Raw genomic sequence first — 25,000 nt, 5'->3', positions numbered from 1 at the left:
TCCCATGAGTTACATCGTTTTATCACCCGGAAATATTTTTTTTAATTTCTTTTTTGTCTTGGTTACAGAGTTATAAGAAGGTATTTGACCCGAGATGCCAGTATTCTTATCATATCTTTTTCAAACTCTTGACGGTGTGGAATTAAATCATTGACGTCGGTCGTGTATGTAGGTATGTATGTACGTACTTGCACTTTCTAGCACACACACACACACACACACACACACACACACACACACACACACACACACACACACACACACAAAAGATTATTCACACCACACGCTTACTCCTCCTTAACATCAGTAACACATTCATAAATAATTCTCTCTCTCTCTCTCTCTCTCTCTCTCTCTCTCTCTCTCTCTCTCTCTCTCTCTCTCTCTCTCTCTCTCTCTCTCTCTCTCTCTCTCTCTCTCTCTCTCTCTCTGTCTCTCACATTGCCTGAGGTCTGATAACGCCAGGAGTGAAGATGACAGAGAAGCTGCAGGAGGAATGTGTGTGTGTGTGTGTGTGTGTGTGTGTGTGTGTGTGTGTGTGTGTGTGTGTGTGTGTGTGTGTGTGTGTGTGTGTGTGTGTGTGTGTGTGTGTGTGTGCATGCTTGTGTTTAAATATATACCCTTATCTTGAAGTGCCATCTGGTCGTCAGAAATATTTGTCACCTGCAGTGCGTAAGATGTCAGTCAGTCATTCACTCAAGTCAGTCAGTCAGTCATTCAGTCAGTCAGTCAGTCAGTCAGTTAATCTGTCAGTCAGTCAGTCAGGTATGAGGTTGGTTAAGGCAGGTAACAGGATCAATTAGTAACCATAATCCTCTGATCGTTATAATTGTCATTTAGGAAAGTACTGTAAACTATAGAACAATATATGGTGTATCTCCTCACTACTTTGTCTACACTGCTCATTTAGCTTAACCTGCAGTGGTGTGAGTTATATGCACCCTTGTGGGCCTCTGTCGGGATAGTCTGTTCCGAAATAGTCATAATGTTCGAGGAATTTTCCTAAAGCTTCTTGTGTTTTTTTGTTTTCCTTCTTACTGGGAATCTCTGCACCCTCGCCTCTCATGAAATCGACGAGCATGAAGGATTAATTTATTATATTTCCAGCACTGAGACGATGAAAAAAAAACTAAGGTATTGTTTCATACCAGAACACGCGAGATAATCCCTCAGGTGTAGAATCCTATATCAAGAGCACCTTTCGTCTGAGCAGCGCCTCGCCACAAGCAGGTGCTAGTATACCAGTGTTACCGCAGGTACTAGTGGTGGGTTCAGCAGGTACCCGCATTCAAGCACCGCCATTAATGTCCATTTTAGACGAATCGCAGCTGCCAACGCCAGTGGTGTGGGTGCCGCCAGCGTTGCGCCAAACATCAAATTATATTTAGTTTATGCCTCCAACATTGGTACTAAACAAATTATTTACTCGCCAAAAGAATGATTAACTCCGTGTGTGTGTGTGTGTGTGTGTGTGTGTGTGTGTGTGTGTGTGTGTGTGTGTGTGTGTGTGTGTGTGTGTGTGTGTGTGTGTGTGTGTGTGTGTGATTCACCTCGGTCGTCTGCTGGTCACCCAGCCAGTCTTCCCCATTACGGAGCGAGCTCAGAGCTCATAGACCGATCTTCGGGTAGGACTGAGACCACATAACACACTCCACACACCGGGAAAGCGAGGCCACAACCCCTCGAGTTACATCCCGTACCTTTTTACTGTAGGTGTGTGTGTGTGTGTGTGTGTGTGTGTGTGTGTGTGTGTGTGTGTGTGTGTGTGTGTGTGTGTGTGTGTGTGTGTGTGTGTGTGTGTGTGTTCTAGTATCACCGTGAAGTTCCCAGCTCGGAACAGTGAGTGCCAAGTCAAGTAGTGAGTGAGTCATGAAAGAGAAAAGAAAAAAAGATATATGAACTTAAATAAAAAAAAAAGACTAACAATGACAGGACTGCAGCGAGGAATAACAAAAAGAAAGAAAGGAAGAAAGAAAGGAATAAACCTAATAATAAATAACAACACTAACAACAATAACAACACTAATGACAACAATAAAACAAAACAAACAAAACAGTCACAGTATAACTTCCATCCGTCTGCCTGCCTGCTTGTCTGTTTGTCGGTCTATCTGTCTGTCTGTCTGTCTGTCTGTCTGTCTGTCTGTCCGTCTGCCTTCCCGTGTGCCTCGGTCATTTCTGCAGCCGTGCGTGTAAACATTCCCTTCTACCTGACTGTAACTGGCTCGTGGTCTTCACGCTCACATGTCTCTGTTCAGGCGCCCGGTCGCATGCCTGTCTACTCTCTCCTTTATCCTTGTTTATCTGTCTGTCTGTATGTACGTTCAGAGAGAGAGAGAGAGAGAGAGAGAGAGAGAGAGAGAGAGAGAGAGAGAGAGAGAGAGAGAGAGAGAGAGAGAGAGAGATCCCATCCCTCCTTCCCTCCCTCCAGGCACTTCTCAGTTTATAAATACGTCAACAGGTGAAGAAGGAAAAAAGTGTAAGAGGCAGAAATCAGGGCAGACTTTGTTTTCCTGACGATGATAAAATCTGGGGAAGTGAACATGTGTGTGTGTGTGTGTGTGTGTGTGTGTGTGTGTGTGTGTGTGTGTGTGTGTGTGTGTGTGTGTCACATGGCACGGGAGAATTTAGTCTTGTGAGTGTGGGTGATACGGCCCTCCCCATCTCCTCTCTCCTTCCCCCTTCCCATCACTTACCCATCCCTTCCCCATCATTCCAATACCCTCCTTCTCCTCCTCCTCCTCCTCCTCCTGACTCCACGTGTCATTTCCTCTTTACTCTCTCTCTCTCTCTCTCTCTCTCTCTCTCTCTCTCTCTCTCTCTCTCTCTCTCTCTCTCTCTCTCTCTCTCTCTCTCTCTCTCTCTCTCTCTCTCTCTCTCTCTCTCTCTCTCTCTCTCTCTCTCTTTACACACCCATACATCCTTATCTTCTTTATCTTTTTTCTCTCCATAGCTTGTCCTTTCCCTCTTCCTTCTCTCTCTCCAGCTCACCTTTTTCCTCTTCATCCTTTTTCTCCTCCCCTCCACACATCGGGTCCTCTTCTACCCCTCTTCCTCTTTCGTTTAACCTTCTTATCCTTCTCTCATTATTCTTCCATTCGTATCTTCTCCTTTCTCACAGGTGTAACAAAACGGTGTCTGTGGGGCTGCTATTTGTGGTGGTGGTGGTGGTGGTGGTGGTGGTTGCTAGGAGATAGAAAGATGAGGGGAGTGGAGTAGACGGGTGGGGGGGAAGGTAAATTTCTTTGCGAGTTTAAAGGAAAGAAAGGAAAAAGTTGTCATTTGTGAGAGAGGAGTGAAGAATAGGGGTGTGGATGTGTTATTGGAAGGGAGGAAGAGGAGGAGGAGGAAGAGGAAGAGGAAGAGGAAGAGGATGAGGACGAGGACGCCGAAGAAGGATAAAAAAGAGGAGAAGAACGAAGACGATTAGAAGAAAACCAAGAAGACGTAGAGGAGGAGGAAGAAGAAGAAGAAGGAGAATACGAATAAGGGAAAAACATATGAAAAGGAAGAAATACATGATGGTAAGTAAGAAAGACGATAGAAGAAGAAGAAGAAGAAGAAGAAGAAGAAGAACAGTGACAGCATCCTCCACATATGCCGGAACCCCCCGTCACTTTTCATTGTTTACTTGGGTTAGCGTGCTTACTTACAGCCATCCATCCAGCCAGCCAGCCAGCCAGCCAGCCATCCCTTCCTTCCTTCCCTTCCTCCCTCCCTCCCTCCCTTTCTCTCCTCACTTCCCATTTTTTTTTAAACCCATTTACTCATATTGCTTGACCTTATTCCTTCATGTACCTCAATTTTTTCTCCACATGTTTTCCTTTGCCACTGATTTTGTCTTGTCTTTTTTCCACACTTGTTCGTTTTTTCGCTCTTAGATTATCTTTTTCTTACACTTTACACTGGCTGATCTTCTTTTCTTTTTTGTTCCTTCTTCTCCTACTCCTTCATCTCCTGTTCCTCCTTCTCCTCCTCCTCCTCCTCCTTTTTTTTTCTTCTTCTTCTTCTTCTTCTTCTTCTTCTTCTTCTTCTTCTTCTTCTTCTTCTTCTTCTTCTTCTTCTTCTTCTTCTTCTTCTTCTCCTCCTCCTCCTCCTCCTCCTCCTCCTCCTCCTCCTCCTCTTCCTCCTCCTCCTCCTTTTCCTTATTTCTGAGTCTTGGCACCCGTAAACCAGTCTCTTCATATTTTGCTTCTCATGTGTAACTTAGATATGTCTTCCTCTTAAAGTCTGGATTGTGAGCGTCCTGTGTGTGTGTGTGTGTGTGTGTGTGTGTGTGTGTGTGTGTGTGTGTGTGTGTGTGTGTGTGTGTGTGTGTGTATGATTTTCCGATCTATTTTCCTGGTAGTGTTTGTGTCTTTTATCTCTCATATTTCCTTAATTTTTTTTCCCCGTGCACCACCCCCTCTTTCAGGAGCTATTTCTGTCGTGTTTCATATTCTTCTGTGTCTTAAAGTGACGTGCTTGAAAGGAAACATGGAGAATAGTGAGTTTAGGAATGTGACTTCTCTTTAACCCCTCTTCCTCCTCCTCCTCCTCCTCCTCCTCCTCCTCCTCCTCCTCCTCCTCCTCCTCCTCCTCCTCCTCCTCCTCCTCCTCCTCCTCCTCCTCCTCCTCCTCCTCCTCCTCCTCCTCCTCCTCCTCCTCCTCTTCCTCCTCCTCCTCCTCCTCCTAATGGGATGGGTAATCACCAACAATACCCAGGAAAACGTTCGGCTTTTGTTGTTAATGTGTCTTTGTAGAGAGAGAGAGAGAGAGAGAGAGAGAGAGAGAGAGAGAGAGAGAGAGAGAGAGAGAGAGAGAGAGAGAGAGAGAGAGAGAGAGAGAGAGAGAGAGAGAGAAAAGAGCAATGAATTTTCTGTAGGCGTGAAATCTACCGGTATCTCTTAAGAATAGGTGCCACACAGAGCCAGAGAGTGCCCGTATCAATACCTGAATGCCGCTCCATTAGGCTTATACGAAATGCCATGACCAATATAAGCACCACCATCTTATATTTTCTCTCTCCCTCTCCCTCGCTTCTACAGTCGAAGTGGGGGAGAATTTCTCTATGTCTTTTTTCCTTAGCCAAGGTCGGTACTCCATCAAGACATACTGTAGCAGCTGCTGTAGAGAGAGAGAGAGAGAGAGAGAGAGAGAGAGAGAGAGAGAGAGAGAGAGAGAGAGAGAGAGAGAGAGAGAGAGAGAGAGAGAGAGAGAGAGAGAGAGAGAGTGTTGAGAGAGAGAATAAGAGAGGATAAGAAAGAGAATAAGGAAAGAAAGCGGAGAAGAAAAACTGAGAGAAAGAAAAAGAGGGGAAAGTAGAGAAGGAGCGAAGATTAAAGGAGGAAGAGGAAGAAATGTAAAGAAAATATAGATGATTTTGCTGTAAGGTAGAGCAAGGAAGGATAGAAAGAGAAAGGGAAGTACAGAAGTGTAGGAAGTCATCGTGTGCGAGAGTGAGAAAGGAGAGTAAACGAGGGAAAGGACGGCTGAATAAGTATGTTGCGTGGGAGAGTGAGAAAAGAGGGAGAAGGAGAGGTAGAAAAGTAGAATTAAGGTGAATAAGGTGAGAGATTATAAAGAAGAGAAAAATCTAGGTAGAAGAGAGGTGGCAACAATGAGTGTGAAATGGGAGAGAAATATAAAGTAAAAGAACAAATTGACACAAGCCGCCACAGCAAGGGGTTCATTTGGTGGCGTGAGTGAGGCAGGAAAAGGTTGAGAGAAACAGATACTTCAGAACAGTCAAATGTTCCTATATGAACGACAGGTGGACGGTTCAACGCCCCTTGGAGGACAAGCAGCTGTTTCTCGACACGCGGCACTGCAGGGGCGGCGGGGCGTCTTTGGCCGGGGGTGTGTTATCAGTGTGTCTCTGCTGCTGCGGGGGCGGGAATCCCTGTTGATACTTGGAGGGCTTCATGAGGGCGTGCTGTTCGCCTGCTGTTGCAAGTTGGTGCCATTCGCTCACCAGGTCAGTCACCCCGCCCGCACGCACCTCGTATATAGTTGTAAGGCATTTTTTTAATAGCTTGAGATTGCTCAGTCGCACCTCATTCCTGCCGCGCTTCTCCCGCCTGGTGGATCCCTGCCAGCGGTTTCCTGTGGCTCCGAGGCTTAGTCACACTCGAGGTATTTTGATATGTTGATAGTACAGGAACGAAGGTGTCGCGGCCCAGGAGACTATAGCGTGTCTGTGTTCTGGTTTAGGTTTATTTTCGTGATTCTACAGGTGAGACTGAAAGATAAGATTTGCTTGAGGTTCTTAAGTACCGCTCCAGTTAATTCCCTTCGTTCCTCCTTAATAAACTTCTTGATAAAATGTTCGCCTCTCATAACTCATACAGGGACATATGAGCCAACCCGTTGCAGCGACGCATGACGTTAATCAGTCGGCCTATCAAATAAATAGGTAGGTATGTTTTATAAAGAGACTGCCACGTGTCGGTCTGATGGCTTGCAGCTTCCCTTACTTTCGTATGTTCCTATATGTTCTTAATCTCATCACACAGTGTTGACTCTTTTTGAGACGTATAAATAGAAGAATATAGGGTAGCGTTTGAGCCACGTTGTAAAGTCGGTCTGTTTGTGTTCTAGTTGCAATGGTACGCGTATCACAACCCATGCCATGTCCACAGTCTACTCTTAATAGCAGCTGAGGCTTCACGAGAAGGTGTGATGGAAGCGCTTTGTCACACCTCCTCCCTGGGCGTTACTTGGCTCAGAACGACGCCAGATCGGGTGTGACGAATGACCCTTCACTGCCTTGCCGAGTGAGAGGTTACCCGTCACTGCTGCTTCCTTCCAAGCTCGTCGTCCCCACTCCGCCGATATGGCATCCTCTTCTGTGCGTCTTTATTGTTTTGGATGATTTGTGAGCACTTCAAAACTAACCCGGTGTCTTATTTATGTACTTTTCTTCAATTTATCGGCTGCTTAGCGCATCAGTCCGTAACTCAACACGACAGAGACATACATCAACTTGATTTATTTGTCCTGTCTTGGTTACCTGCTACCCTTACATCCCTTCTCCTGCCGTCCCCATCCCCAACCTCCCCGTGTATTACATCACCGTCCACCGTGTTGGCCCTCACTGCCTTGTCCACATCAAGATACATATGCCTGTCACACGCTGTCAGGACGATGAGATCCTGCTTAGGTAGCGGCTATGTTGAGTACTGGTTGTGAAGGGAAGGTAGAGGGGTGTGTGGGGCTGTTGCGAGATGGATATTGAGCAGTGACGGTGACGCGTGTGAGGGTACGAGCGGAGCGGGAATTGGGTGACTGTGGCTGGAACAAAGAGGCCAGGAAGGAAGGAAGATAAGTTGTAATCTATCACGCAAAGAGTACTCACCTCGGAGGGGATGGCGGTGGTGGTGGGGGAGTAGACTGCGGTGGTGTTGGGGGAGGAGCAGGAGAGTTGTCTGGCGCGGGGTGGTGGGTGGTGGGGGCGGCGCCATAGCCTCCATCCTCCTGCTTAATGTGCCCCACCCCCGGCCCACCCTCGCCCGACCCACCTCCACTCATCATGCACACCTGCCGGGAAAGAAAAGGGGATGGGTTAGACACGTGAAAAGAGCGCGCGCACACGCACACACACACACACACACACACACACACACACACACACACACACACACACACACACACACACACACACACACACACACACACACACACACACACATTATTCATCCCCACCACACACACACACACACACATCACACACACTCACACACACCCACACACACACACACACACACACACACACACACACACACACCATAATCACTCGCTCACAACCCCCTCACCCCCTACCCCCCACACACGCACACTATCACCATCATCACCCACAAACGTTCAGGTTAATCACAGTAAAATTTCCGAGTTACAGCGAACAACGAGAAGATAAACACAAAAATATACCCCGTTGCAAATTGTGTTTACATATCTTTCTTGTGAGCTCTGTGGACGAAGCTACAATTATTTATGGCACAATCTTATAGCACTAATATGCAAATCAGGCCGAGGTGCTCAAAGGCTTGTACCAAAACGAGAGGCAATGAAGACGTAAACTTTCAACAGCACTCCACTCAAGAAACGAGATTTGCTCCCAAGCACAGCCAGGTAAACATTTACTTTCCGCGGCGTGAGGACTGCCTGAAGGAGTGGGACAGGTGTCGGGGGCCATTAGGGGCGTGAGTGGCCCGGACAGTGTTTGCACCTCGCTCTTTGTGTCCTGCGGAGTGAGAGTGGCAAGAAAGTGGTAAGACAGAGGTACCTCAGCCGCTTACTTGCAGAGCCTCCGAACGCCACCTCTCTCTCTCTCTCTCTCTCTCTCTCTCTCTCTCTCTCTCTCTCTCTCTCTCTCTCTCTCTCTCTCTCTCTCTCTCTCTCTCTCTCTCCATTCCTTGCCGTCTTATTCTTCACCTTTTTTTTACCATTTCCCTAATATATTAGTATTATTTTTGTGTGTGTGTGTGTGTGTGTGTGTGTGTGTGTGTGTGTGTGTGTGTGTGTGTGTGTGTGTGTGTGTGTGTGTGTGTGTGTGTGTGTGTGTGTGTGTGTGTGTGTGTGTGTGTGTGTGTGTGTGTGTGTGTGTGTGTGTGTGTGTGTGTGTGTGTGCCTCAGGTTGTCCTTTCATTCGCGCATACGCATATATTTCGCTATTACTCACTATTTTCTTATCAAGATACCCTGTATTTTGTGTCTTAGCGAACCAACGGGAAGTGGCGTTTATTCCTGAAACTCCTGCGGCGAGACGTTAACAGAGAGAGAGAGAGAGAGAGAGAGAGAGAGAGAGAGAGAGAGAGAGAGAGAGAGAGAGAGAGAGAGAGAGAGAGAGAGAGAGAGAGACTATATATGAATCGAGACAGTGTTCTAGGAAGAGCAATCGTATGTTGCGACGCGCAGAAAAAGAAGAAAAGCGGAGTAAAATGAGGAAAGCAAACACGAAGAGTAAGGGAGGATTAGGTCACGGCGGAAAGGGAAGCTAGAGAGAAAATAAAAAGCAGGAGGAACAAGAGGAAGAGGAAAAGGAAGAGTAGGATAGGGACAAAAAGACCATCAGATAAAGGAATGAGTCTTTTTGAGGTACAATTGTATGATAATATTATGCCAGCGGTGACCTACCTGTCTTCCCTTCTTCCAGCCACCACTGCTACCTTCCCTTCCTCACGTATACACTCCTTACATGCCAGCCAACCACCCACAACTCACTGTACTCTCACCTCTCCTCTTCCCCAAAAATCCACACCACTGCACATCTGTTCACTGCCTTTGCACACTTGTAAACGCACCGATATAAGTGTCACAAACAAACAGGTGATGTGCCGTAATTTTTTTTTTTTATTATTATAATTACCTTTCACTTTAGATATTTTAACTTCTTTAGCTTAAACGAGGTAACGCTAACTTAATTTTTCTTTCCGATGTGTATTTTTTTCTATAGTGTGAACGATAAAGAAACGATTGTAGCGGTGAATGGATTAGTAGTCGTAGTCTTCATCGTCTTTACTCTTCTTCAGCACTTAGTATACTTGCAACAATTCTGCTGCACCAAGAGAGTCGCCGGTGAAGTAAATACTCAAAGTGTCTGCTGAGAGAGAGAGAGAGAGAGAGAGAGAGAGAGAGAGAGAGAGAGAGAGAGAGAGAGAGAGAGAGAGAAAGCAACGCCCTAGACCTTTTCGCTTTCATTCTGTACCTCCATGTCGTCTTTTTCTGTTCTATTCCTCCTCCTCCTCCTTCGCATCCTCTATCGACGACTCAAGACACATCGTAACTTCAGGAAATTCTTACGAGTACATGTTTACTTTCTGGCAGCTGCTCTTGCCTTCCTCCACACTTGAGCAATTATCGTCCACCTGTTTCAGTGTTAAACTTCCATTTCTCTCTCTCTCTCTCTCTCTCTCTCTCTCTCTCTCTCTCTCTCTCTCTCTCTCTCTCTCTCTCTCTCTCTCTCTCTCTCTCTCTCTCTGAGCCACATGAGCCATTGAAAACATTTTCTCACAAACATCCACACTTATCATACAGGTACATCGCCCTTTCTCTCTCTCTCTCTCTCTCTCTCTCTCTCTCTCTCTCTCTCTCTCTCTCTCTCTCTCTCTCTCTCTCTCTCTCTCTCTCTCTCTCTCTCTCTCTCTTTATTATTCCCGCTGCTGTTCTCTATAACATCTTACGTTTAGTAATAAAGAAAATATCGTTATTGTTGCTGTTGTTGTTTTTCTTCTCCGGAGGGAAAAGAATTGTTGGGTCAAGATGGTGGGAAAGTTTTCACCATTATCCTCATGCGTATGAATAATTTCCCTTTCTCACTCTTCCTCTCCTCATTCTTATATCCTTTCCTCTTTCTGCTCCCCTCCCTCCCTCCCCCTTCCCCTCCTCTTCCTCTTCGTACTTCTTTCCACTTTTTTCCCTTTCCCTTCCCTCCTCCCCAAGCCCATTCTCTCCTTCCTCTCTCTATTATGCCTTTCTCACGTTCTGAGTTACTTTGTGCCGCCATAATTCCTTCGCCGCTTCCCTCCCTCCTCCTTTCCTCCCCTCCTTCAAGCCGTCACGCCTTTGGTAATGTCTTCCCTCATGTTTCCTTCACGTCTTAAGTTACATGCAGTCTTAATAGAAGTGTTTCCATTTTTTTTTCTTTCTCTCTCTCTCCTCCTCCTTGTCCTCGTATTCATTGTGTCTTCCTCGTCTTTCCCTCGTGCTTCACTTATATTCCGTCTCAGTGTTTTTCTTCCTTTCCTCTTCACCTTTTTTCCCCGCCTGGATCCCACGCCCTCCCCACGCCCTCCCCCCTTTTCTCCAGCACGGACGTTTTTCTCCCACAAGTGAACCCCGCATGGAGTCTTCCGTGGAGTTATGCGACGGCGTAAAGAAAAGCAGAGAGAGGACGAGGTGTGGGAGAGGGTGGGTGAGAGGGAGGGACATAAGATATTACTGTTGTCCGGTGCGTCTCCTCATGACCGCCAGGCGGGAGGTGTGTGGCTGCGGGAGGGGCGAGGGACTGCAGCGGGGGAAGGAAAAATCTCGCGAGGGTGGGGATGGATGGATGGCTGCAGGGAGGAAGGGAGGGAGGACTCCAGCTGGTGTTCTCACTGACTGCGATTGGCTGCTACGGGTTAGTCTTTATAAAGGGAGTCTTAGAGGTGAGAGAATGACTTGTGTTGGGGACATGAAGGAGAGAGGAACGGCTAGCCGCGGGAACTCGTGATTGTCTGCTATACGGAGTGGTGTTCGTGCTTGTGGTTTTCACGTGAGTTCCTGTAATTCATGTCAGCGAGGCTTGTCGCGACAGTCCGCAAGAACCCTCCCCGTCCACCGTTGTGGAGGGATGGCCTTCTCTTGCCTCGTAGGGTTCATTTGTTGGTCTTGTCCCTGCTGCGCTACCACGTCACGAGCAGGCGAAGCAGAAACTCGCTGAGGAAGCAAGCAAATCCCTGTCAAGATGCCTGTAATGATGGTGGTGGCGGGCCCGGCGATCCCTAGTCAGCACTATGTAATTCACATATTCGTTTCGCCAGCCGTAGTGAGGGTGGCTCATAAGGGCCGCTGACGGCAGGGGTCGATGCCTTCCGGCAGAGTCCCTCCTTGCCATTTGGGCATTTTCCGCTGAAAATATTGATAATATTTTTCAACTTTCGGGCAAGTCAGCAATTACAGAGAGGAAGATGAGAGTGAACAGAGGGTAACCTAATGACGTGGGAAGATGTCGCGCAGCAGTATTGCCTTGCGGCCCATGCCTGCGATCACCTTCACACGTCGCTGGGACATTCAAGTGAAGCACTTCGTAGAAATGTATTTGGAAGCAAGTTGTTGCTCTTCGCGGCCTCACAACTCTCGTGTGTTGACTGTGCAGCTTTTCTTCAGGTGACATGACAATGATATAGTCAGAGTCTAAACCTAAAGTTGTGTTCAGCCCAGGCCTCAGGGAGCTGTGCTTCTCCAATGGGAGGGTTGAGGAAGCTCCCTCAGGCTGGTTCTTCTAGTTGGTCTTTTGGAGTTCCCGAGTGACTGTGGAGGCCACTCGGAGCCCGCAGCACCACAGCGCTGCTCGAGGGCTTTCGGGCCTGTTCTGGCATTACCAAAGTTAAATTTACAGTATTAACGTTGTTCAGACAGACCCAGAAAAAAAATTGTGGTCATCTGGTCAGGGGAGGATGCTGGAGTCGACCAGAGACGGTGTAATAGTGAGTCTGGACAAGTCACCAGGTAAACCAGTGATACCAGATTATCGTAACCTTTATTGCCATGTTACTTTGAATGCTGAAGTGAGATTGGCAGCTGTTGAATTTATAACATGCACTGCACACACCTATAAAATGAAGTAGTTGAACCTAACCGAAGTTGATCTCATATCTTGACTTGAAAAAATGTCATGGATAAAAGCCTCCTAACTGCTAGCGGCTATGAATATGTGAGACGGTGTGGTGCGTCTGCCGTGCCTGCCATCCCTAGGGAACAGCTCCTCACTAACTTTTTGGTGTGTTTACAAGATATCGCTTATAGCGTCATGTCGCGGTAGTGAAGGCAGCCTATAGATTTTCACAAGACTCATTATCGGTTGGTTACAGATTTGGTTTATAAGTAAAAATCCAGAGTAATGCCTGTGATTAAGTGTCCTGATGATGCTGATCTGTATGCTTGTCTTCACATTGGCATTCTGGTTACGTTCCATAAAATTCAGTTACTGGTAGAAACTATTACGTATAGTTAAAAATACCATTCAAGGATGACTTCTGGTGATGATGACTGAGAAAGGGCGTCTGTGGCTGGATAGCGGCTGAGACAGGAGTGGCTGGTTGGCGGCAGGACGGGACTGCTGTGGCCAGCTGGCGACTTCGATAAGACTGGTTGGTGGCTAGGACTGGGCGAAAAGGTGATGGTGGTTGGTTGGCTGGCTGGTTGGCTGGCTGGCTGGCTGGCTGGCTGGCTTGTTGACTGGCTGGTTGGCTTATTGGTTGGCAGGACAAGCGCGTGGAATGAGGCTAACTGACCTTTGACCCTTAGCTGGTACGGAGAAAGCCTTCAGTCTGACAAGAGCGGTGTGTGTGTGTGTGTGTGTGTGTGAACGTGACCTGCCCGTCCTCCCCAGCGGACGGCAGGGAGAGGTTGGTCTGTGGCGCGGCGGCATCCAGAGAGCACTGCCTGTGGCGAGCGACATAGTCGGGCGCCACACCACCGCGAGGCCATAAAGTGGTATTGACAGGGCCGTCCGTAACCTGTCGGCGAACGGAAGACACGGGACCCTTCTTAACTTGACCCGCCTTCGAGGTTCCGCCTCCAGCCCTACTGAAGGAGACCACAAGTCAGAGTGGCGCCGTTGTATCACACCAATCCACACGAATATTCGCTAGCTGCCGGCGGCGAACTACATTAAGGAATGATAACCAATGCTTGATGAGTTTGTCGCTAATGAGCATTCCGCTGCGTCCTCTAATTACACATGATATACTAGGCCGTTAGGGTGCAGATGTTAAGTGGCTATAATTCACTTGTACTACAGATGAATTTTTACGGCTGTTTTGCAGGGCTGGGTGGAGTTAATTCTGTCGATGGCTAAGCTTAACCTTTTCTGCAGTATGAGTGTGGTCGCACCGCCAAGTGATGTATAGCGCTTGAAAGTCGCCTCATTCTTCTCACGAGGCTGGCGGGGAAGTTTGAGAGCAATATTTCATCAGGAGTTTTCCCTGTCCACCACATATATACTACTGCCCCCCTACTCCTCTCACTCCACACAGCTCTATCAGGGGAGTTGGTTGTTCCTCCCTCCGCTTGGTTGACACTTGTGCCTCTCTCGTTTGTTGTGTGTGTTTGCTGCTGCTACTACTACTACTACTACTACTACTACTACTACTACTACTACTACTACTACTACTACTCTCTCTCTCTCTCTCTCTCTCTCTCTCTCTCTCTCTCTCTCTCTCTCTCTCTCTCTCTCTCTCTCTCTCTCTCAGTTCACTCTCTCAGTTCACTCTCTCCGTCGCGCACTCTCTCCGGCTCACTCTCTCTCCCGGCACACTCACAACCCTCTCATTATCCTTGATTATTACGAAGCACTCTCTTCATAAAATCTCTCTCTGTGTTGAAAATTCCTTCCAGCGATGCTTTTTTTTATAAATATTTTTTATTCCTGAATTCGACTTTTCTTTCTATAACAAACGATGTCTTTCACACGGCTGTGTCTGAAGTTTTTTTTACTCTCTCTCTCTCTCTCTCTCTCTCTCTCTCTCTCTCTCTCTCTCTCTCTCTCTCTCTCCAGCAGATGTTGCTATCTATGCTTTTCTTTTATGGCTGGCTGTTCTGTTATCGTCGTGTCCTGGTGGGTAGCGGAAGACATCCACTCCTTTGCATTTTCTGGGAGTTGTTGCGTTGGGAGAGGAGAGTTTGTCTTGTTTGCCCTTCCTCGTCCTGTGGACCGTGGCTGGCACCGCAGTATTGTATTACACAGCCTTGTTATTCTTTTAGGTATTAGCGTCAGAGTGGGCCATTCGAGAAGATGAAGAAGGGGACTGAGGGACGCACGCTTGGGGAAGGAAGAGAACATCTGGTCCCACGATGGCTGACCAAAAGCTACTGCCTCGAGAAGGACGGGTCTTCTTCCTTATCAGCGTGTGAGGGATTCTGTCTCCTTTTCAAGGTTAATGAGGTCTTTTGTGTCAGTATTACTAGAGTCCTTTTAAATAGTTCACTAACAGCTGACGGGTTGGCATGGGAGGAGTGAGATCACAGCTTCGAGATATCTTGGGCATCGAGTTCTATCGCTGGGGCATCAGGAGGGAAGGCGTCCGCACGTAGTAACAGCGGCCAGGAAATGCCGTTCTTGACCCCGTCAGGACACACAATTTCCAGGAACTCCTGTCTCGTCTGGTGTTCTCTCCCCCCCCCACGTCCTTACTCGGCGAGCCCGCGGCTTCGTTCTTTTCTTCCTACGCATATGCTCATACGCCGCCCCCGCCACCAGCCAAGGCACCGCGGGAGGCTCTGGGCCTGAGCCATTAACATGCTCCGCCAAAGGCTCACTACACCCCATCACCACAGCTGCAAAATATAGCGACGAATAAGCAGCCATCGCGAGATCACCAGACAAGAGGCCGACGCAAGACTGGGAACCATAAATGCGAGGCGCAGTGCAAATAGCTCCGGTGAGACTCACTTTCATGTCGGCCTCGAGACTCCTTTCTAAGACACTCCAACTCGGCTCCCCGGCTGAGTGTGCCTCCCTGCGATGCCCACCAGACAGCAGCCTATCGAGGAGCTGCCTGCCTGCCTGCCTGCCGGGCCTCACCTCAGCCCGGCACCCGCTGATCCTCGTCAACCACACTCTTTTTGGTCTAATGGATGTGAGTAGTTCAGGAAAAACCGAGCCATTTTATGAGAGCAGGTGCAAAAACCGGAGGCTGCTCAGGACGACACGACGTGGAGCGTGTACTGGATTCTACATAACCACCACCACCACCACCACCACCACCACCGCTGCCGCCACCGCCATCGCCATTATCAGAATCTCATGTTCCACCACCACCACCGCCAGAGCCTCCAACCCGCCGGCTACTCCCTCGCCGCGGGGTGTAGACGGAATTAGTGGAGTTACGCCCCTTGACGTCTCTGAGGCGATGATGGTCTCTCTCTCTCTCTCTCTCTCTCTCTCTCTCTCTCTCTCTCTCTCTCTCTCTCTCTCTCTCTCTCTCTCTCTCTCTCTCTCTCTCTCTCTCTCTCTCTCTCTCTCTCTCTCTCTCTCTCTCTCTCTGTCCTGAAAGGTCGACAGTCAACACGGGACTCAACACACTCTTGTCGTATCTTTGTAGTTTTATTTGATGTTGAAATTTCCCTGACAATCTCAGCCACTTTTACTTTCTTCTCGTCTCCCTCATTGGTATGGTGGCGGGACTTTCATTGTCACTGGAAGTCTGCAAAGAGTACACTACAGTTTTTCTTTATCAACTACCTGTTCGTAATTCCTTTCACATTCATTCCTAGAACTTCTTAAAGCCATCAGATTTTATGTATACCTGAAAATAAGGGATATGTGCCAGAGGGACTGCCACGTGGAAATTTTTTTTCTTTCTTTTTTTTCGTAAGAAGGGCACTGGTCAAGGGCAAGAAGAAGAGGGAAAAAAGTGCCCTCTAAAATGCCAATCGCAAAAGAAAGATCAAAAGAACCATCAAAGATTGGAGAATAAGTGTCTGGAAACCTCCTTCTTGAGAGAATTCAAGTCATAGGATGGCTTCTTGTACCTTCCCTTATCTCCTTATGCTCCAATGTTCTTATATCTTCTCGTAGTCTCACCACAACTAAACCATCTTCATACAGCCCTCCTTCCCCCTTCCCTCCTTCCCCCTCCCTCAACCCAAGAGCACGACGTCGAGAATCTGGCAGTCACAGAGAGAAATATAGCCGATGTAGTGTTTCTCCTTTCTTGTATACACGTCGTTTTCTTTTATTTCTCTTTCTTTTTGTAGCATTACGTGCCGGTGCTTTCTCTCCCCGTCCACCTACCGTCTGCAGGCCTCTCGAGCTTTCCGAGTTGATTGGGTGGTAAGCAGTTTTTGCTCCTGCTTGGGCCGTAAAAGTCCGGAGGAAGTTATTGCCATCGGTGAAACCTCGAGGACGGCGCGATTTGCTATCAGGTCAGGTGCTTGTAGTCGGCGATTGTTGTGCTGGAGGGCGGAGGCTGGCGAGAAGCGAAAGGAAGGCAGGAGGATGAAGAGGAGGAGTAAGAAAAGAAAACACAAAATCAGAAACAGAAAAAGAAGGGAAAGAAGAGACAGATGTAAACATGAAAGAATAAGGAGGACGCCAAAAGGGAGGAGGAAGAGGATAACGAGCAAGAGGAGTAAGGAGAGAAAATTCAGAACTAGAACCAGAAGTAGAACAAGAAGGGAAAGAAGACGAGGAGAAGGAAGAAAATATAGTAGAAAGACGAGAAAGAGAAGAAGGAAAGTAAGGAGGACGAGAAGCTATAAATACAAGTGAAGAGCAAAGGCTGGGGAGTGAAAGAGGAAATTATACATCTCATCATCATTACGCCACAGATTATCACTCATTGGGCTCAGTGAATTGGTTCTTGTAGCGGTGGCTTGATTAATCTCCCATTAAAGTTTCATCACGTCCAAATAATCCCCCGGCAAGATGTAAAGCGGGATGAGAAAGAACATTGTGACTCTGATGAGAATATTGTTAAGACCTCTTTCTCCTTCCCTCCCTTGCTTCCTCCTCGCTTTGCCTCCTTGCCTCCTTGCCTCCTCGCCCCACTGCCGCCATGAACAGTGAACAGGAAGGAAGATTTGCTCCGCTACTTAAGGTTAACTGGCGTGGTTGCTTCGCTGTTTGGGTTTCAGCTGTGCGCTCTGTTGGTACGTCCTGTGAATGATTGACGCTATGTCGGTACTGCTGATGCTACTGTTACTGGTATTGGTACAGCTGCTAATAGTTTTATCACTACTGCTGCTACGTGTAGGGCTGATGGCTTATTGCAGCTTTCATATTTTCTTGTTTTTGTTTACGTATCCACCACCACCACTACCACCACCACCACCACCACCACCACCACCACCACCACCACCATCACCACCACCACCACCACCACCACCACCACCACCATTACTACTACTACTACTACTACTACTACTACTACTACTGTTAAAAGCTCAACAAATTGTTTCTTAAGTCAAATAATCACTTGCTTCCGATGTTGCATGAATGTTCTTGCTCCATTAACTCTTTTCACTGAGAAAACATTGAGAGATTTTTTTCTGGTGTAAATAGTTCGCCACGTGTCTTTATTTTCTGCTTCTCTCTCTCTCTCTCTCTCTCTCTCTCTCTCTCTCTCTCTCTCTCTCTCTCTCTCTCTCTCTCTCTCTCTCTCTCAATTGCATTTTTTTATGATATTTTTTCTTATTTCTTGGGCACTTAGTTACAGAACATTTCCATATTTTATATTTTTTCTTTCCACATTTCTCTTTGTTTTGCATCATGGTCGTCGATCCGGTTAAAAATAACGGCGTTTATTCTGCCACATCTCCTGCTATCAAATATAGCGCTGTCTCTTAGTTGTTGTTGCGGGCACACGGGCGCGCTGGCGGTTCTGCTTATTTATTTGCTTAATTTTGTGTCTGCAGCAGTCAGGTTGATTTTGAATGTTTATTTTTTTTCTTTTACTATCATTATTGGTCGTGTTGCTATTATTATTATTATTATTATTATTATTATTATTATTATTATTATTAATATTATTGTTGTTGTTGTTGATGCTTAACGGATTGAAAACATAGACAACTAACAACAACAGCAACAACAACATTGAGATTAATTCAAACTACCAGTTGTGTAGCTTGTTATAATGCCGTGTTTCAAGCCTGTAGAAAATAACCTCCCCTTCGTTTCTCTCTCTCTCTCTCTCTCTCTCTCTCTCTCTCTCTCTCTCTCTCTCTCTCTCTCTCTCTCTCTCTCTCTCTCTCTCTCTCCCAACAGTGAGATACCTATGCAAAGTAGCGCCGCGGAACTGATGTATGATGATTGGTGGACGGAGGATGAATGAGTACACGGAACAAAGGGAACAAAGCCAAACTGTTTGTCGGCGTTGTCAGCAGCGGACGTAACTCTCAGTCGGTGTAATGAGTGTTCCATCATAACAGCAGGGACAAGAATGTGTTTTGTCACCATGTGTGCTGCCTAGCCAGATATTTAACGATGCATTATAACATTCTGACTTTCCATTATAAAATTCCCTGATTAAAACAATACGAGCGAGTCAATTATTACAAGAAAAAATCGACGTGAGTAGAGTTTGACCTTGACACGAGACTCTGGTTTGGCGCCGCCCTCTGAAAGTGAGAGGCAGACAGCAGGGGGGAGTTACTTTCATTTTTTTTATCCTTTTATGATTTATTAGTCCTTGAACAGCGGGGAAAGTGGCGAGCCACAGCATCTCTTGGCGTCTACCAGGAAGGAGAAATAAAACTTATATAACGAATTGCCTTGAAACGAGTGTGTGTGTCCGTGGGTCAGGAGACAAAGAGAGGCAGGTGTTGTGGTGCACCTGTTTGGGGGGAAGGGGGAATCTAGGAAAGGTCTGGGTGCCGGCGCTGGCTGGGTGCCTCCAAGGCCTGTTTTCCCCGCCTGACTTAAGCCTCTCGCCTCATCATGTCCACGTGTATACGATTAGCTTATGTAACACTTCACGGCCACTTTAATTTGGCTATTTTGGCTCAAACTTCCTGTTAATGGAAGCCTTCCGTGTCTAAATTAAAGTACAAAAAAATTTGTCTTACTCTGAACTTCTCTAAATTTGGTTATTTAGGCCATTTAAACTCAAGACCGTGACAAATACTTTCTTATAAATTATTATGTTCTCAGTCACACTTTCAACTGATCTTGTTAGGATCTTACTTTGTCTGGGCCAGTTTAGGTTTAACCATTCCTCCCCTCAGCTGACGGAGGGCGGCACGAGTGAGACTTGGAAATTTAACACGTCAAGTGGATGTCATCACCATAATAAGAAAATCCTTGTGTGTCTGTGTCTGTCACTGGTGCGATCTCTTGTTGTTGCTCATTAATTTGTTTTATTTACGAATCGTTCACCTCCTTTGGTAGTATCAGAGAATCTCACATCCCATTCACTCCACTCCTTGTCGCCCGCCACCACCACCACCACTACTACCACACTGCCTTTAGTCACAAGTCTATATATTTCACTCCCTACCCACATGCACGCACATGCACACCATGACACGGCGTGTCACTCTCCCAACGTGCTGCCCAGCCTCCCTCATGCCTTCTCTGCGCTGCCTCACACCCACACGCTTCGGTCTCTCTAGTCAGTCCACTTGCACGCTTATTCCCCCAACTTACCCTACCCTTTTGTCTTGCCCCTCAGCCTCACCACATCCAGCCCCGCCACCAGCACACGGCCCCGTCAAGCCTCACTGCTGCTTGTTCTCGGAAGCGGCTGGTGAAGTGAGGGCTATATTTTTGGGTTCATCTTTTTACCGAGAAGGTATGGCTGGAGAGATGTATCCCGCTATTATTGTTCTGCCCCGCTGGGTGTTTGGCTAGTGGGTTGGTAGGTTCCTTGGCGCGGGGCGGAGGGAAGCAGAGAACGAATGAGTGAGGGAGAAAGTGGGTGGGAAAGGAGAGAGAGAGAGAGAGAGAGAGAGAGAGAGAGAGAGAGAGAGAGAGAGAGAGAGAGAGAGAGAGAGAGAGAGAGAAAGGAAAGGTGGATGTTAGATAGGAAATGATACGGTTGTGAGGACTTGGAAGTAGTCTGGTGGGAATCATTAAAGGCTGAAATGTGAACGTTTAGTGACGACGATTAGACGGTTAATGGCAGCCACCACCACCACCACCACCACCATTACTGCTACTACCACCACCACCACCACCACCACCAATGACAACAACAACAACAATTCCATCATAATGCACGTATCTTCAACCTTCCGTCTTCATACCAGACTAAGAGAGAGAGAGAGAGAGAGAGAGAGAGAGGGTGGGGGGAAGGGAGGAGCTATCACTAATCGTCTTAATGTATTTGGAAACCTGACGCATGATGCTGAGCCAAATACACCTCAGTCACAGGTATAATTATTCGCTGCCAGACTTTGAGCGACGGAAAAATGATAATTACCCCGTGTTTACCTGCGATATGACAGCGCCGAGCACGTATGCATACCAATCAACAAAAACACGCAGATTTATTCAACATGGCTGGCTGGCTGGCTGTCTGGCTCATGAGAGAGAGAGAGAGAGAGAGAGAGAGAGAGAGAGAGAGAGAGAGAGAGAGAGAGCCAAAGCCACCGCTATGTTCCCTCAATTGTTCATGTGACAGATTTTAAACACCTTTCTTGTCTCTACATTTTCAGATGATTTTCACTAACCGTACAATTGTTTCCTTCAAGGCATCACCTACAAACACCATGCTAAGAAAACCACTTCATAACTAATAAAGAAATAAATATATAAGTAAGTCCAGAAATCATGTTAAAAGAATGCAAAACGACGGTACACTTGCAACGTAGAAGTAGATCTAAGAGAGAAACAGTACACAAACGAAGCATGAGAGGAAAATTTTGCCTCTAAGCACAGGCTGTTTATCACTGCACTTGGCGATGAGGTTCGGCCATAAAAGTATGAACAGCTTGATTGATGAAACGATGGATGAAAGAAGGAATGAGGAGATGGACAGCTGTTACTACTACTACTACTACTACTACTACTACTACTACTACTACTACTACTACTACTACTACTACTACTACTACTACTACTACTACTACTACTACTACTACTACTACTACTACTACTACTATACTACTACTACTGCTATACTACTACTGCTGCTATACTACTACTACTACTACTACTACTACTACTACTACTACTACTACTACTACTACTACTACTACTACTACTAATAATAATAATAATAATAATAATAATAATAATAATAATAATAATAATAAAATAATAATAATAATGATATAATATACATGTGTGTGTGTTTGAAAGATGTGAAAGTGAATGAGAGAGGGAGGGAAGGAGTATCCAATAGACTGAATGCATTAAAGAGAATTAATGAATGAGTGAGCTGATTAAACGTGGAATGAATGAATGATAATTTATTAGTAAGGTAAATTGGGTAAATGGTCGTATGCAAATGGATGAATGAGAATAAGAATTTTATGATCATTTAAAATGTACCATCATGTAACCCAGTGAAAGAGTGTTGGATGAATGAGTAAAATGAATGAGTGAGTGTGTGAATGGGTACATAAGGGCGCGGTCTTCTGGTGATGGATGGCAGAGAAAGGCGTCAGTTAGTGTACCCCTGCATTCCTCTACAGATAGTCCTCATGTCTTTTCGTTCCGGGAAGACACCAGACACTATCACCCACCTTCAATCACTCGACTCTCTTACCTCTCCTTGTGTTGGTGCCTCGTCTTGCCAGAACTCATATTAAACGCTTCCTTTTCTCATCATAACTATTTTCAAAGACGACGAACTTGAACAGCCACGAATTGATCTTTTTTTTTTTTTCCTATTGGTGATGCAGACTCCTTGTTGATCTACCATTATCATGATAAAAGCCCTCTTGAGATTCCCAGTAATCTCTATTAAAGAACGTTAAATGTAGGAGACATGACGAAGAAACGTTTTAAGAATACGATCACGTCCATCGCAGACTCCACAAACACATCAAGAACACGAAGACGCAGCTAACTTCTTCAGATCATGAGGTATGAGTGCGCATCGTGTCTCTCTGCGTTACGTCATGAACACCACCGCCCAAGCATCCCACCCTGCAGGAGTAAGAATGTCAGGGCGATCTGTTTGTGTTGTGTTCATCTCGTTTGTTGAAGATGAGAGTGATAGGAAGTGAGGCAGGTCAGTGCACCGTTTGTCAACCTTCCACTGTGTCCTTGGTTTGATCTCACTCTCCTTTTCTTGTGCCACTGTCACTTTCCTTGCTTCGTTCTTTGTTTTATTCTTACTCCTACTTGTTCATCTACCCATGCTGCCTCTTCTTTCCTATCCTGCTACTGTTGCTCTGGTTCTCTCCCACTAATGCCGCCGGTGTCCCTGCAGATCGCTGGGCTTCGATACACAACCATTGAGACTCACAACCAGCAATTTCATAGCCTTGACTAAATTTCGCTCCGCAGTGCCGACGACCCTTCCACTCCGTCCTCGCACAGACTCATCACACTGAGGGTGCTTCTCCTGCATTCCGTTCTCAGTCATTCACCTTGCGTCGTAAAAGAAAGAAAGGGAGAGAGAAAAAAAGGAAAAAAGGCTGGAAAAAAGTCGTACAAGTAGACGCCACCTCATGCTGTCCCTCCATCATAACCAAAGGACCGACGTGACGCTGGCTGGTGTGTGGGTGTCGACATCTGCACCGCCGCACACGACACATAATCAAAGTGAGGAAATGCTTGTCTTGCTGTGACTCTCTCAACTCACAGTGGGATTTGTTGGGTGTAAGAGAAACCGCGATAACAGCGAGCATTTCTTGTTGCTGAGGGAAGACGTTGTTTTGCCTCCACATTCAGTTCGTAGCACATTTACTACTCGCATGTATGCTTTTTATTTGTTGAATAAAAGAACAGATGTCATTTATCATCATAGTTGACTAGTTCTTAAAATATAAATAAAAGCAAGCCAAAATCAATGCCAAGGCCAAGTAATCGTAGCATTACGTGTATGAAGAACGAGATGTGTTGCATGTTCTCTTTTTCGTGCTGAGCGAGTTTGGGAAGACTAAGGTCATATTTTCGTTATCGGTATCGATTAGCCTGACCTTTTTGCCTGCTTTCACCGACTGCGGGTTTGGCTTTTACTTCATATTTTTTTTACGAGGATGTCAGAATATTTGTGTGGTTAGAGAGCTGAAGCTTCGGTAATCATATACCAAGATGCTCCTTTTCTGGTCTGATGGAACGTCACTGAAAATATTCCTTCCTCATACGAACTAATCATTGCAGTTTTGAATTACATGATGATTGGCTGTAGCAGACGTCGTTTACTTTTGTCTTCACTTATAAGACATATTGAAATGTACTCTATTGTGATGTTTTTTAGAAGACTACTTCTTTATTCTTGAATTATTCTGGTCTCCTCTTCAGCAGCCAGCAAGAGATGTAAGAAGTCGAAGAGTCATCTCGGGATAATCACAAAGCACTATCGGGCACACCTTCACGACACGCTTCTGTGGACTGAACCCTTATTGAACCTCGAAAGTGATCCAATACCCTGCACCTTCACACACCACATACCACCTCCAACTCAGAGCAAGGTAAAGATAATGTGGAATATTTTGAAACGCTCTGTTGCCTCATAAGAATTTACCACAGTGATGATTAGTAAGGTCCTCGTGAGTTCTTATGCCCATGTTAGAGTATCCCTTTTTAAACCAACATCAAATTAATGGAAACACTCGTGGAATCCGTATTAATTTTTACTATAGTTTGTTATAATTATTTGAATAAAACGCTGAAGTGGTTGAGAATGCAATCCAAGGTTATGATTCTTCGTTCGTGCAGTTCATGACTCGGAAAAAATGGACCAAAACCAGTAAGTGTATTGTTATTCTCTCTGTGTTGCGAGGGTGGAATAGTTAAACGTGGTCGTCTTCCCTTCAATTCCAGTGTCTCTCTCTCCAAGCGTTATGAGGTAATCCGTGCAATCCAGCAGAGAGTAATGCAATTGAAAGGATAGTTGTAAAATGTTAGGATCATGATTTTACCGCCTGCCCCGCCCTGCCCTGCCCTGCCGCCCGCCGCTCCCACTTCTTGTTTTTAATTTTTGCATTTATAAGTGATGTTGAAAGCCTGCTATTTTACATTCATTTATTCAATATGAACACTTTAAAGTTTTAGTGTAGGTTTATATCGGGGATGGTCGCTACTACTACTACTACTACTACTGACAGCATTTTTCCTTCTATTCTCCAACAATCTCTCCTCACCTGCTGGATATTCCTCGTTACCCTCACTATGTCATTACTACTACCATTCTTCCTCATCTCCCCCACCCCCGTCACCATCCCTTAACAACCATTCTTTCACCGTCTCATATTTTCCCCTTATCCACCACCATCACCACCTGCTCACACATCACCACTCCGCGTCATCGCTAGGGGCGAGAGTGACAACCTGCGGTACGTGCCAGTGTGTTGAGATCTCGAAAGGTTTCCAAGAGGGCTGTTCTGTTCCCCTGTGTGACTCCTGCACGTGACGCGCCTCCAGCCCTTGGGAAGAGGTTGAGGTCTTTGTAGTCTCTCTCTCTCTCTCTCTCTCTCTCTCTCTCTCTCTCTCTCTCTCTCTCTCTCTCTCTCTCTCTCAAAGTTTGTTTCTTTAGTCGTAGCGTCCCAGTGGCGGTGGGCGGCGTCCTATAAAGCAGTGTTCTTGGCATGCCGAAAGCTTTCATCGACTTTTATTGTTGTTATTCATTTCTGCATTACTGATCGCTGTAGGTTCAGATAATTTTACGTTTCTTGCGATCTACTGTTAAGTGACTGCAAT

General features: G+C 46.3%; 1 protein-coding gene across 1 annotated transcript in view; it reads right to left on the bottom strand.

Moving 5' to 3' along the window:
* The window catches only part of LOC123498045 (steroid hormone receptor ERR1-like), a 71,146-nt gene that overhangs the window by 33,993 nt on the left and 12,153 nt on the right, over window positions 1–25,000 (bottom strand). The window contains 2 exon segments of the mRNA XM_045245124.1: window positions 7,337–7,416; window positions 7,419–7,518. Of these exon segments, the coding sequence (XP_045101059.1) occupies window positions 7,337–7,416; window positions 7,419–7,518 (180 nt within the window).

Source organism: Portunus trituberculatus, chromosome 47 (genome assembly GCF_017591435.1).
Source record: "Portunus trituberculatus isolate SZX2019 chromosome 47, ASM1759143v1, whole genome shotgun sequence".
NCBI classification, from domain to species: domain Eukaryota; kingdom Metazoa; phylum Arthropoda; class Malacostraca; order Decapoda; family Portunidae; genus Portunus; species Portunus trituberculatus.
This window is presented reverse-complemented; position numbering and strand designations above follow the sequence as displayed.